General features: G+C 47.0%; 1 protein-coding gene across 1 annotated transcript in view; it reads right to left on the bottom strand.

The window, feature by feature from the left end:
• Positions 1–6,649: 6,649 nt before the first annotated feature.
• The window catches only part of SLC25A48 (solute carrier family 25 member 48), a 74,024-nt gene continuing 66,340 nt past the window's right edge, over positions 6,650–14,333 (bottom strand). Inside the window, exons 7-8 of the mRNA XM_004384765.2 lie at positions 7,431–7,559; positions 6,650–6,792 (exon numbers count right to left, since the gene is read on the bottom strand). Of these exons, the coding sequence (XP_004384822.1) occupies positions 7,437–7,559 (123 nt within the window). The 3' untranslated portion in view covers positions 6,650–6,792; positions 7,431–7,436. The remainder of the gene's footprint in view (positions 6,793–7,430; positions 7,560–14,333) is intronic.

Below are 14,333 nucleotides of genomic sequence, written 5' to 3' on the forward strand. Positions count from 1 at the left end.
AGGCTAAGATATGTTAATGGAGAATTACATTTTCTCCAGATTATTTTCTCCAGAAAAGCCCGAGAGAAAGCAGGGGCTACTGCTGGCTGAGCCCTCCCAACAACTGGCTACTACATGAAATTTGTCTGAGTTGGGATAAAGTTTCTTCATTAAGTTGGATTGTTTTCTTTTCCAGCTCAGGTGCTCTTGAAGGGTATTTTAGTAACCTAGTACTGTCATAACGGCCTTACCACATACCACAAGTAGGTGGTTTCAAAGAATAGAAATGCATTTTCTCACAGTTCAGGAGGCTAGAAGTTTGAATTTAGGGCATGGCTCTAGGGGGAGGCCCTTCCTTTTCGGTAGCCCATGAGGCCCTTGACATTCCTTGGCGTTCCTTGGTGCCTTTCTTCCCCCTGTGTGTGTCTCTGTGTCTAGTCTGCCCTTTTTATAATCAGAAGTGATTAGGTTTAGGATCCATCCTACTCTAGTATGACTGCATTAGCATAATAAAAACCCTCTATTTCCAAACAGGGGCATACTTACCTGTACAGGGGTTAGGATTTCAACTCATATCTTGGGGGAACACAACTCAGTCCATAACAAGGATGAAGAAAGTGAGCTGTGTATGACCAGCATGGGGCGGTGGGCAGGGGGTGCGGCAAGTAGAGCCAGCCAAGAGCCTGGAATGCAAGTATCCAATATGGAACCCCAGCTCTGAAAAATGATGTTGTTTATAAAAAAATTATAAGAGCAATATATGCTCATTGTAAAAAAATTGAAACACTAGCCATCATCCACTGCCGCCGAGTCGATTCCGACTCATAGTGACCTTAAAGGACAGGGTAGAACTGCTCCATAGGGTTTCGAAGGCTGTAATCTTTGCGGAAGCAGACTGCCACATCTTTCTCTCGAAGAGTGGCTGATGGGTTTGAACCACTGAATTGTCAGTTAGCAGCCAAGCACTTTAACCACTGCACCACCAGGGCTCCTATTTGAAACACTGTGGTGGTGCACAAAGAAATCATCATCATCAGAGTAGACATTGAAAGCCTTCCCTCCATTCCACAGCTCAGAAACAGCCACAACTAACGGTTTGGTATGTATCCTTCCAGACTATTTTCAATGCCTACATAATTATGCATATATAAAAATAGGCACATATGTAATATATATTAAACAAAGAAAATAAAAAGCATCTATTTTATTTTGTAACTTCCTTTTTTCACTTAGCATATTGCTGACATACTATTTCACTGACAATATATGTAAACCTAACTCATACTATTTAGTAGCTACATGATACTATTCTAGGTATGGATGCACCTCCATTTATTTAACCCCTTCTTCTGTTATTGGGCATTTAGATAGTTTCTAATTGTTCATTATTACAACCAATTCTCAAATGACATTGTTATGCTTCCATTTTTACTCCCTCCTTCGTGTTTCCTTTATTGCAAACACTACCCATGATCGCTGCTGACCAGGTTCTGAAGATGAGGAAGATTCAGTCTTGGCACAGGTGGGCCCTGGCACGTGAGATGGAGGAGATGCACCGGCATGACTGAAGCACGACATGGGACACAGCGCTATACAAGTATATATATGGGTGAAAGGGCCTGGGAGTTGCTGGAGAGAGAGGGAGAATCAGGGAGGCGCAGGCTGGAGCCTGTGAGTTGGGCCTCGGAGAACAGGGAGTGCTCCCATTCCTGGAGATGGGAGTGAGGGTGTCCAGGCTGAAGAGAAACATGGAGGAAGGAAATCCTGGAGGGTAGAGGCGGCAACAGGCTCAGTGTGGTTTGTTCAATCACTCAGTCTTACCTTCAACAAACATTTGAGTGCCCCTTCTGCTCTGGCTCTGTTTGGCCCTAGATGGGATGAGATAAAACAGTTGGAGCACAGGTACGCTGGAACAGAGTAATGGGAGATGAGTCTGGAAGGGCAGCTCTGATGTGGATTATGGAAGGTCTTCAGTGGAGGTTTGAGACTCTATGTTTAGTATCCCAGCAACTTTCTTTTTGTGCACTACGGAATGGGCATCACCATTGCAGCTGGTGCTATTCCCTGGGTTGGACAGCAGGGGGCAGTGTGGCCTCAGCAATATTGACAAATGGTATTGGTGGTCCAAATCCTCAGCAGGAGCTCGGGTATGTTGAAGCCTCAGTTTCCTCGTCTGTAAACTAGGGCCAGCACTTCTCCCCTCTGCTTACTTCCTCCTATCATCAAGAGACCCTAGGAGGAGTCTGACACTTGACTAAGGTTGTAGTTGGGTCTCAGTCTCATCAGAAGCATCCTGTAGAAGACCCCAGCAGGCCTTGTGAACACAACAAGACTTCCAAACAAACTGAGCAACCAGGACCAGCACCAGTACAGTGCCCTAGGTGAGGGAGGCTTAAGAAATACGTTCTAGGATCTTGGGTCCATCAAGAATGACTAGGCACCACTGAGCAGCTCTTCCCTGCATCTGCAGTGCCTGCCTAGTGATGCTGGGGTGGGCAAGCGACCCCCTCTCCTGTGGAAAACGCCAGAATGGAAGCAGCGCTGGAGTCCCTCATACCTGTCCCCAACACCTAGGGCATCACCTTCTCATAATAGGTGCTCAGCAAATGTTTGAAGCCTGAATGAATGAATGTCCCCCTGCAGGACGGATGGAGAGTTTGGATGGCACCCTGCAGAGGCAGGGGCTGTGCAGGAGAAGGATCTTCAAGGAGGGCATATGGAGGGGCATATATGTATAAAATACATAGCTTTTATTATAGGGTCTTTCTTCAAGGAAGGACCCTTCTGCTACAGTAACAAGATTTAAACTGATGAGAATGAATGCTTTCACTTTCTTTCTGCTAACACAGTGCTCTGTCTTGGTGTGAGGATTTTCAGAGCAGACGATTTTCGGACATGCTCCAAATCACCTGTGCAGGAGGGAGAGAAACCGAGGAAGATCCTTTCAAGGGAAAAATAATAATAATTTGAGGACTTTTCCCCCCTCCCAGGTATTAAGCCAACAATGGCAAACAGATTCACCTCGAATGCCAATTCTGACTGACTGTGGTGGCTGTACACTGAGCTACACTGAGAAGGACTTGGAAGCTGCATTCACCTCATCAGGAAGGGGTTCTATGATTGACTAGGGAAGCCTGTCGTAGGTACAGCATTGGGAGTGACATCATGGCCATGTGCCACATAGCAGAAGAATAGCAGTGCACTCCCCACACAGTTCCAGCGAGAAATGAGATTAAAATAATGCAATCATTCTGGAAATGAGACTGTGGACAAACATTATTATTATTTGCTTTGAAAATAAGGCCCAGAGAAGGCCCACACCACCCAAGCTCAGTGCTGCTGTTCCTGGGAGGGGAGAGCTCCTACAAGGCGTTCTCTCCCTTCTAGGTCTTTTCAACCATTAGGCCTTCCCCTGCCTACTTTAGGCATCTGTGAAAAAACACAGGAGACTGCCTTCCTTAGTTCTTCCTCTGTGGGGAGACGATTTCCGTCTGAGCTGGTGATGTCTACACGGGTCTGAGCAGAGGTAGGAACAAAGGGGGCAGTCAGGTGTCTTTCGGAAGCCCGGAAGAAGCATCTGGTACAGAAAAACCTTGAAGAAGTTCTCAGTGTTTTTATTTGGAAACTTAGAGACAAATCCAGCGCCTCTGTGAATTTCCAGTGAGTGTGCAATGGTCATGGGGCAGGGTCTATTTTACCTGCTTTCCCCAGGGTGCAAGTCCAGATCTGAGCTAGGTGGTGATCCATCACTGGTTCGTGCTCCCTTCTAAGGGCAGCAGCTCATGGGTCCCAGCCAGGGGCGGCTGAAGGCCCACAAGGCAGAATCTGCGGGTGGGGGCCTTCACTGGAGATGGAAGCCCCTCCTTCCCTTCAGTGGATTGACCACCTCTGGTTCTGGAGACACTGCAGTCAGCATCGACATGTCAGAGGAATGGAGTCCTGGTCAGGTGACATCAGCCCTGGGAAAAAGGAGGAAAGATAAGAACTTCATCTGACCGGGGTTATCGGTCAGCAAGATCAATGGGGCAAGAACCCATCTGGAGCCTATTTTTGTGAAGCAGCAATGGGCAGAGTACCACCAGGAGTACAGGCTGGATAAGGGCTGTGAGGGTTGTCTGTGGTTATTTAAAAATGTTCAGAAAAAATAGTCTAGAAAGAATGTATCTTCTGTCCTTGGAAATGAATTTTCCTGAAATTGAAAGTAGGCCAATGAGGTCTGCAGCAGGAAATGTCGTGGGGGAGAAAAGTTCAGCACAATGCCAGGAAGGTTCTGGGGCAGGGTCCTGGTGGGCGGGGAGGGTTGGTGCAGCTGGATTCACAGGCCTCGGACAAGCCTGAACGCTTACAGCTGGCTTCTCTTCTATCACCAAAGGCCACCTCGCTTGTATTGCCTAATTCTGGTTTCCCCGTGCAAACTGATAAAACTGACCACAATTACAGAAATGATAACCTCATGTGATGTTTCCTGGGCTTTGAGTAGTCCTTGGGCCACTAACATGTGCAGCCTGGGAGAAAATCACTTAGTAGATGAACGAAAAGGAAGTGTTCTTCCTCCACAGGGCTTTGTGGGAGCTGAGGGAGAGCTCTGTACCTGGGTATTGGAAGGATCTAGATACTCTATTCTCTGCAGGCACTTGGAAAGGATTCCCACATAATCCCTGCCACATGCTGCCTGGGGCTCTTGAGATAGTCACCCTCCACTACTTAGGAAATACAGGGCTCCCAAGTTCTCTAATGTGCATCCTCTCGCTCTCTTCAGTCTGGACTCATCTTCAAAGAGTACATGTTGCTGCTGCCTAGCTCATGACCTGCCCAAAGTCTCAGAGCCACTTGGTAAATTCAAGTCCAAGACATGCTACAAAGCCTTGAAGCTCTGGGGTTAGAGCAGAGGTTGGATACCTTGGGGGAGGCTTGTTCAAGATAAGGGTCCAGAAAACTCTCCAGAACCTCTTCCTTCTCCCACCCAGCTGGGACCAGCCTCCCCGACCCAGCAGAGAGTGCTTTCAGAAAGAAAACTGCTCCAGTGGGACTGGTCACTGCTCTCACAGGCCAAATCTAGGGCTCTGGCTTACTAGAAACTTCCTCCTTCCTCCTGAAGTAACGAATCGTCAGGGCGACTGCTTGGTCAGTGCCCAGCCACTGCTGGGAAAGTGAACTCTGGGCATCAAAAAGATCTTGTAGACTTCATGACATGTAAAAATGGTCCTGAGCTATTAAATTGGAGAAATGAGCTATAAAACATTGTGTAATGTTGTTGTTGTTAGGTGCTGTCCAGTTGATTCCAACTCATAGCGACCCTACATGCAACAGAACGAAACGCTGCCCGGTCCTGCGCCATCCGCACAATTGCTGTTATGTTTGAGCCCATTGTTGCAGACATTGTGTCAATTCAACTCCTTGAGGGTTTTCCTCTTTTTCGCTGACCCTCTACTTTACCAAGCATGATGTCCTTCTCCAGGGACTGCTCCCTCCTGATCACATGTCCAAAGTATGTGAGACATGGTTTCACCATCCTTGCTTCTAAGGAGCATTCTGGCTGTACTTCTTCCGAGACAGACTTGTTCATTCTTCTGGCAGTCCATGGTGTATTTAATATTCTTCGCCAACACCATAATTCAAAGGCATCAATTCTTCTTTGGTCTTCCTTATTCATTGGCCAGCTTTCACACGCATATGAGGCAATTATATAATGTAGGATCCCATTTTGGGGACACACATAAAAAACACTCAGAAGAATAATAACAAGGTATTGGGACTATAGGTATTTTTATTTTGTTCTGTTTATTTGTATTTTCTATTTTTTCTACAATAAAATGCACTGATTTTATTACAGAAGTTTTAGAACAATTATTTTATCCATTAAAAGGGGGGAGTGGCAGATATCTAAGCACAGCTTTAAGAACAAAGTAACTTCTCTCCCCTGCCCTGGACATAACCCTAACACACTAACTCTTCGCCCAAGATGTTTAGTTATGTAAAATGTGTTGTTACCCTTCTCCTTTTATAAGAAAGGGCAAAGAGTAGAAAAGTTGTGAATATTGGAGCTTTAGTAAAAAGTTAAACACGTGTTATTTAAAGTCAACTGCTAGGGCCTGTCCTGGGCTTGCTCTGGTCAGCCTGACTGACCATGCCTTTCCCTACATCTATCTTCTATGCCATCCATGAATCCCAGGGGGACTTTGCTACCCACAAACACTCTGCCAGCCCAGAGGGAAGGAAGTGGTCAGGTTTTTAGACATCCTGATGAGGGTAGGTGTGGACCCCAAAATTTTTGGGAGAATTTGCAGTACCAAGGTGGATGCAAAATGGTTTCTTGGTTGACTAGAAAATTTAGTGACACCCCAGTTTGTTGTCTGAGCTTTGTAGGTAACTGGTTTGAGGCCAGAGAAGGAGACACCAAGGAGAAGAAGCAAGAGGAGGGGGAGGAGGATCTGAGGGGCTATTGGAGGTTGATCATCCATCCACACCTCAGTGTTTCTGAGTAGCCATGTATGGGCCAGGCTCTGTGGTAGGCTCCTGGCATACAAAGGTAGGAAAAGTCATTGCAGCTCTCCTGGAACCCTCACACTGGCTGGGAGTGAGGAACGTAATCAGGCAGGTGTAATGTAGTATCATATGGTACAGGAAGAAAATGGGCTGTGGGAGGGAGTCTACAGCAGGCACAACTCATCCCAGCTGAGGCATCCAGGAAGGCTTCCTGGAGGAGGAGACTTCTAAGGCAAAGGATGACAAAGGGGAGTTGGTGAAGCCAAGGATAATGGGAGGAGGAGTGAGAAGAGGGTGTCAGGCAGAGACAACAGCATGAGCAAAGACCTAGAGGTGAGAAAGAAGATGATATGTTTAGGGTGGTGGTGAGAAATGAGGCTGATGCTTTATCTGGAGGGCAATGAGGAACCATGGAGGGGTTTTGAGCAAGGGAGTCACTTGATCAGATTCCTGCTTTTAGAAGATCCCTCAGGCTGCAGTGATCTTTCTACAAAGAGCAAGGAAGAAGAATGTAGGAGGCAGGAATGATGAGAGAGACCTCCCTCCAAGCCTCTGGGCACCTGTTGGTGGCTCTCAGACTCAGGCTCTGATGCCCTGTGAGAGCAGTGGGTGGGCACCCTGGCTCGAGTCCTCACTTCTGAGCCTTGGTCATTGAATTTGCACAGTGAAGCTAAAAGCACCTCTCTCCAAGGGCTGTTAAAGTTGCTGAGTGGGAAAATGTCAGCTTGCTCTGAATGGGTCAGTTCTGCGCTGGCCTCAATTACTGATGCCCTTGACTGTCACAGGTGGGCATTTCAGAAGTGCTTTCTGATGACCACAAGGGTGGCAATTCTAGCCTAGACCTAACACAGATTGGACAAAAACAAATGGCAGAGGTACATTTCAGAAGGTCAAAACATTTTCACAACAAGGAAAAGAGTTTCAAGCCTTGGGAGCCCCAATGGCCGGGAAGGAAGCACACTGACCTGGGCTCATGGGTCCGTCACTGTGTGGTCCCTGCGGATTGCCTGAAGCGAGAGCTCATAGCCAAGGAACATGGCCGCACTCATGGGGAACCCCCGCACAGCATTCACAGTGATGCCCCTGAAAAAAACCTTTGCACAGGAGGCCAGATTATTACAGGGGACTGGCCCTCACTCCACAGGGCCACCTCTGCAAGGCGGAAAAGGCTGGGGGCTGCCCCACCCTTGGCCCCTGTCTCAGGCTGGACCCCCAGAACCCAAAGGACCTGTTCAGGTGGGGACTACAGAGTGTCCTAGTTGTTCCGTTCCCTCACCCATGTCATGTCTGATGGCAATTTTTCTCCCAGACTCTGATGCTACATCCTCTACTAGAGGCAAACTGTTGAATCTTGCAAACACCCATGTACACGTGTTTAATTGCTCTCTCTCTCTCACACACACACACACACACACACACTTCTCTGGAATCTGGAGGTCCTAACTGTCCACTCCACTCACTCTGCAATGATGGACAGAACGCCAGGCATGAACAGCCACTGTCACAGTTGCTTCATGGTACATCCCCAAAGTAGCAGCATGGGGAAGAACTTGGGCAGTGCTTATGACTCTGCAGACATGGAGCTGAGGCACAGCTTTGCCATCTAGTGGCCATGTTACTTGGGCGAGTGGCACACACTCTGGACCTCAATTTTCGAAACTGTAAAATGGGGGTAATAATAGTATTTACCTGATAAAATTGTCGAGGGAATAAGTGAGATGATGCTTTTAAAGCACCTACACAGTCTGTGACATGCAGCAAGCATGATTAACTGTTAATATTCACCATCATCATCATTATTATTATCAAAGTAAATAATATTTTTATGCAAATAATGTACACGCTCTACATTTGTTTGCCAACTGCGAACCCCCTCGTGGAGTATTTTCATAAGCGTGCTATGCTAATTTTTTAACAGCAGCATGTAAAAAAATGGATATAGCGCATTTACAAAAATACTTGGGGGGCACAGTTGGCAAACAAATGCAGAATTGTGAGTTATTCGAGTAAAAATATGGTAGTCCAGACTAGGACTCAACCTCGATTATTAGTATGAGTGCTGAGGAGTAATTGCCTGTCTTTATGAACAGCTAAATTCTGCCATTAATACTACCAGAAGCCTACATTTGTCTTCCATCCCCAGGGAAAGATGCGTCCCAGTCCTTCCCATGATCTTCCTCTCTTCCCTGCTTCCTTCCCACTTGGTGCTGGGAGAACACTGACAAATGTGCTGTGTGGTTCCTGCCCTTGGGCAGTTTATAACCCATCAGGGGAGGGAAGCCCATGATGAAGAATTACACTATGATCCAGAAAGTGACGAAAACAGAGAAAGGCTTTGGGAGGGGCTGGGAAGGGCTGTCCTACAGTGTACTCTCTGGGAAGAAACACAAAGCTATAGACAAGTCCCCACTCAAGCACAAATGACCCAAGAACTGTCAGATGTGAGATATAAATCTGTTATCTGACTCCTGTGTAATTTACTAAGTTTAAGACATAGACCAAGTGCTGTGGTTTTAAAGCAGTAGACATCCAGCCCTTCGACCGTCCCCAGTTTCCCAGTCACTAGGCACTGTGTGGTTGGGGCAGGGGTTGGCTGGGGTCATTGGCCAGGACGTCAGGTGGCCTCTCTTCGGGAAGGTGGCTTCACCTTGGAAAGTTGTGGCAGCCTCGAAGATGCAGCTTAAACAGGAAAGGCGGTTCTTGGTGGAACCTGGGAGGAGCCTTGGCTCCAGGAAAGAGAGCTGATGAACCAGGACCCCAGAGGTGAGCTGAGTGGCTCAGCCAAACCCTGGAGTCATTTTGACAGAGCCCAGGAAGAATCCCTGTAACATTAGCACCCCTCCTTAACATCTAACCTCTCTGGAATTCCACAGGCTCACCCAGAGTGACTGAATAACAGCGAGGAACTGGGTCAGGCTCCGAGAGGAAAATTCCACAGGGTTGCCCGCAGAGGCTCCCTGTGGGCTTGGGCTTGGCTCCACTCCAAGAGGCCGAGCCAGGCAGGACCTCACTGGGAGTGTGAGCCTCCTGCAGCGCTGGGCCCTGCAGGAGCCCTGGGCCATTTCAAACCGGCCACATGCCTGCCCTCCAGCAGCTGCGGCCAGGCCCAAAGAAGGCAAGCAAAGTGCAGACCAGGTGGCTATTACCCTGCATTTTCAGGAAAAAATACCCACCAGACTGAGACTCTCCCCGAAGCCTCAATGACTCCCCAGCACCTGGGTCACGTCTATACCCCTTCAGTGGTCTGCAAGGTGCCCCATGTGCTGGCCCCACGCCATCTCCGGGCTATCTCTCCCATCTGACACGCTGGGTGGGCTAGAGGCCTGTCATTCCTCTATGGTGCCTGCTTCTTCCCACTGTGCCTCTTTGGATCCCTTTAGCCTGGAATATTCCCCAAACCTGGCCTGAGGATTCTGGTAGCCCTCCATGCCACCTCAAGTCGGATATGGCCTGTCACCTCTGAACACTCCCATCATAGCTCTTCCCACACTGTCCTCTCTCCCAGGGCTTGTCTGTCTCCCATGAATCACAGTAGTCAGGTCAGTGAGACAGGGTGGTCTGTGTGGTTTGCCTGTGAATCCCCAGCACCCAGCACAGGACTTGGCCCAGAGCAGATTCATTGTTAAATGAATCAAAGTGCAGCTGGATGAGCGGATGGATGACTGAACTCCCGGACACATAGAAGGAACAGTCTCTGAGCTGAAAGATACAGTCCAGAGGTGGAGGGGAGATTCCTGGAGGTGGGGGAGGGCTTCGACCCTTGAGGGGCAGAACCATAGGGCGGCTGACCCAGGTGCCTCAGGAAACTTGTCCACCTGCAAATGTTCCTCCAGGTCCCTCCCTAGAGTCATACAGTATCATCCTTTTATCACAAGCTCCTTCACAACAGTCACCACTGTGAGCTTAAAGGACACCATGCCTCTCCTCCAGACTCCTTATTTCATATAATAACTCTCCCAAATATGGCCTACCACCCATGTGGTCCAAGAGGACCCTCATAGTCAGCCCAGAATGGATCCACAACTTCCAGCCCTTCCTTCTGTGTTTATGCAGGAATGGGCCACAAATCCATGGACTTTCAGTTTCTGCTAGAATAAAGGCTGCTCTACAGGTAATCATGCAGCCCTGGTGGTGCAGTGGTTAAGAATTCGGCTGCTAACCAAAAGGTCGGCAGTTTGAATCCACCTGGTGCTCCTTGGAAGCCCTATGGGGCAGCTCTACTCCATCCTATAGGGTCATTATGAGTCGGAATTGACTTGACGGCAACTGGTTTTTTACAGGTGATCATGAAGTGTGCTACAAAGGGTTATGAAAATTGGGCATCATTTTCAACATTTTATTCCTTTTCAATTCTTTATGATCACTAGGTTCTTCCATAGGAAAGTGTAACAGGTTGAGTAATGACAGGCTTAGGGGTTCATGCCCTGCTTCAGTGAGCCACAGGAAAAAATATTTGAGAACAGGTGCTTTTTTAAGCCAGAGTCCAATCCAGCTGGGACCTGTCACTGTCCCTGGGGCCCTGGGAAAAGGCGCTTCTCCACTGCTGCTGAAATCTGCCTTTGAGAAAACCCAACTTTCCAGGACTTCATGGTTTTTTTGTTTTATTTTTTTTTTCATGTTACTATCTATGTTTATGGGTCCCTAGGTAGCACAAACAGTTTGCCCTTGGCTACTAACCTAAAGAATGACAGTTCAAATCCACCCAGAGGCCCCAGGGAAGAAAGGCCAGGTGATTTTCTATAAAGATTACAGCCAAGAAAACCCAGTGGAGAAGTTCTGCTCTGTAACATGTGGGGTTGCCATGAGTCGGAATTGACTCGAAGGCAATGGATTATCTATTTATATACACTCGTATATACAAATGTGCATATATTTACATAAGCCAAAAACCAAACCCGTTGCTATCGAGTCAATTCCGACTCATAGTGATCCTATAGGATAGAGGAGAACTGCCCCATAGGGTTTCCACGGAGCGGCTAGTGGATTCAAACTGTTGACCTTTGGGTTAGCAGCCAAACTCTTAACCACTGCGCCACCAGGGCTCCTGTATCTACATACGCACACATATATGCTTCCACATGCTGCGAGTATTTTTGCAATATGTCACAAGAAACTCGTAACAGTGATTACCTTTGAGGAGAGGAATGAAGACCTCAAGAAGAACAATTAGACAGTACAGCCTCTTGTACCTTTTGAAGCTTTCCACTTTCATTTATTATCTACTTTTTAAACTAATTTATATATATATATATTTAGTTGAGAACCATGTAGTGAATGAGGTGGCCAGTCAAGCCGAGCATTTCTATCTCTGCTCGAAACCTACCTCTGAACATTCGCTGTAGATCCAACACCACTGACACTGAGACATTGACTATCTGGCCTCAGCTTCCTCCTAGGACTTTGTTTTTTACAGAGCACAGTAACTTTGGGAGGAAATAATATTAGCGATATATATTTGTCTCTACAGCCTTTTTAGAGTTATGACACATGAATACTTTGGGAAACAGACAAAAACATCTCAAATAAAAACAGCACATCCAGTTTGAATCTCTCTTTTGCGTCCCTCTGTGCCTATTGTTGGCTAAATCGCTGTGTTTCCGCTTAAAAAAAACGAAAAGGACAATTGAGGCTGTACGCTTCTGTCAGAGCAGCTCTTATTGAAAAAAAAATTAAATAACGAGAATGGAAAAATTCTAAGTTTATCCACCCTTAAAACATGAAGACAGAAATGAAATTCCCTCTTTATCACGTTGTTTTATACTAAGCAATCTCAGTCCCTCAGCCTTTCTTCATTAAGATATGATGTCCAAGTCCTCATCTTCATCCTCGGGGCACAATCAGTGTTTTGCTTAATGGATGGTAACCAAAGGTAAATGCAACATTCTAACCGTGATCTGATAAGGGCAGAGACTTCCACCTCCCTTACTATACCCTCTGTATTTCATTAATGTCGCCTTGGGAATAGGTCCGACTGCCGGCTTACTAGCACATGAGCTTCATGAGAGCATGGACTTTGTCTCTTTGTTTACTGCTGTGTCCCCAGCTCCTAGAACCATGCCTAGCACGTTCCAAGTGCTCTAAAAAGAAGTATTTGTCAAATTAACATTGAACTTGTGAGAACTAACGCCCCAGGTGTTTTTTCCCCAGGAACTATTATAAAATCAGATGGCTCCATACTGTACAGGGCAATTGATTATTTAATAGTAAGGGCAGGACTATGCATTGACTTCTTGTAGTTCTGCCCTTTAGATTTGGTCCTTTGATCTATCTTTGGGGGTCATTTTGAATTTTGTCTCTTTCAGACAGCGAATTCACTATCTTCCTCAACATTGGGTCATCTAAGCTCTGGATCCTTCCCCAAGTTAGGGGGAGAAGTAAAACAAGACCTCATGGCAATTGCTCTAGCAAGAGGTGGACATGTGGCAGGTGGTGTGTGAAAGTGCCATGAGGGGTAGGACAGGAAAAGAGCAGTGTAGGACATGGGTTCTGGGGACAGGAGGTGGAGAACAGTGTTGGGCCTTGAAGGATGAGTAGAATTTATCTGGCAGGGCTGGTGTGAGGGAGCCATGTGAGAAAAGGCTCAGAGCTCAGTAGTAACACTAACACCAATAAAAGTAGTACTACTGCTAAGCCAAGATGTCACTTTGAGGACTAAGGTGCACCTGACTCAAGCCATGGTGTTCTCAATCACCTCACGTGCATGCTAAAGCTGGACAATGAATAATGAAGACCGAAGAATTGATGCCTTTGAATTATGACGTTGGTGAGGAATACTGAATATACCATCGACTGCCAGAAGAACAGACAGATCTGTCTTGGAAGAAATACAGCCAGAATGCTCCTTAGAAGAGAGGATGGCGAGACTTCATCTCATGTACTTTGGATATGTTATTAGGAAGGACCAATTCCTGGGGAAGGACATCATGCTTGGTAAAGTAGAAGGTCAGTGAAAAAGAGGAAGACCCTCAGTGAGATGAATTGATACAGTGGCTGCAAAAATGGGCTCAAACATAGCAACAATTGTGAGGATAGTATAGGACCACGCAATGTTTCATTCTGTTAGATGTAAGTTCATTATGAGTTGGAACTGACTCTACGGCACCTAACAATAACAACAACAACTAATAAAAATTCGTACTAATACTGATTACAAAATGGTTAACTCTTTCCAAATGTTTCCTCTGCGTTATGCATTAAGCTAAGCACTTTTTGTGTGCATTATTTAATTTGATCCACACACAACCGTGTCCTTCGTGGTAGGGATGATTACCCTTGGAGAAACTGAGGCCCAGAGAGGTGAAGCAGTTTGCCTGGAGTCCCTCACATGTGAATAGCTGGGCCTACCTTTGAACTCAAGTCTGCTGCCTCCAAGGGCCATGCCAAGGAAGAAGGGGGCCTATTTGAGGAAGAGTGAGCCACATGGCTTCTCTGGAGGGAGCCAGTGGGAGTCATGGTAGGTGAGGTAGATGGAAATGAACTCATTTATAACCCTTGGACAGTAGATATGGAAATCTGCTTTGTTCAGGAACAATTTGGAGGTGGAGAGGTATGATCAGACTTGTGTTTAGGACCAGCCCTTTGGCTGTGGGGAGAACAGAGAAAAGAGACAAGGCCTAAGGAACCAGGCTGGAGGCTTGGAGGCCACCTCAATAGCTGAGACCAGAGCTGATGGGGCCTGGACTCGGGTGGAGTGGGAGAGCAGAAGACAGATCAGAGCTGGCAAGATGTGATGCCTGAGGCATAGGAAGGCTGGAACATGGTGCTGGAACTTCCCATCTGGGGGAGGGGAGAGGGTGAGCAGTAAGTGAGGCAGGGTGTCCCACCCTATTGTGATGAGACTGCAGGCTTTGGTGACAGACAGACATGGG

The sequence above is a fragment of the Trichechus manatus genome, unplaced genomic scaffold (genome assembly GCF_000243295.1).
Source record: "Trichechus manatus latirostris isolate Lorelei unplaced genomic scaffold, TriManLat1.0 scaffold00127, whole genome shotgun sequence".
In the NCBI taxonomy this organism is placed as follows: domain Eukaryota; kingdom Metazoa; phylum Chordata; class Mammalia; order Sirenia; family Trichechidae; genus Trichechus; species Trichechus manatus.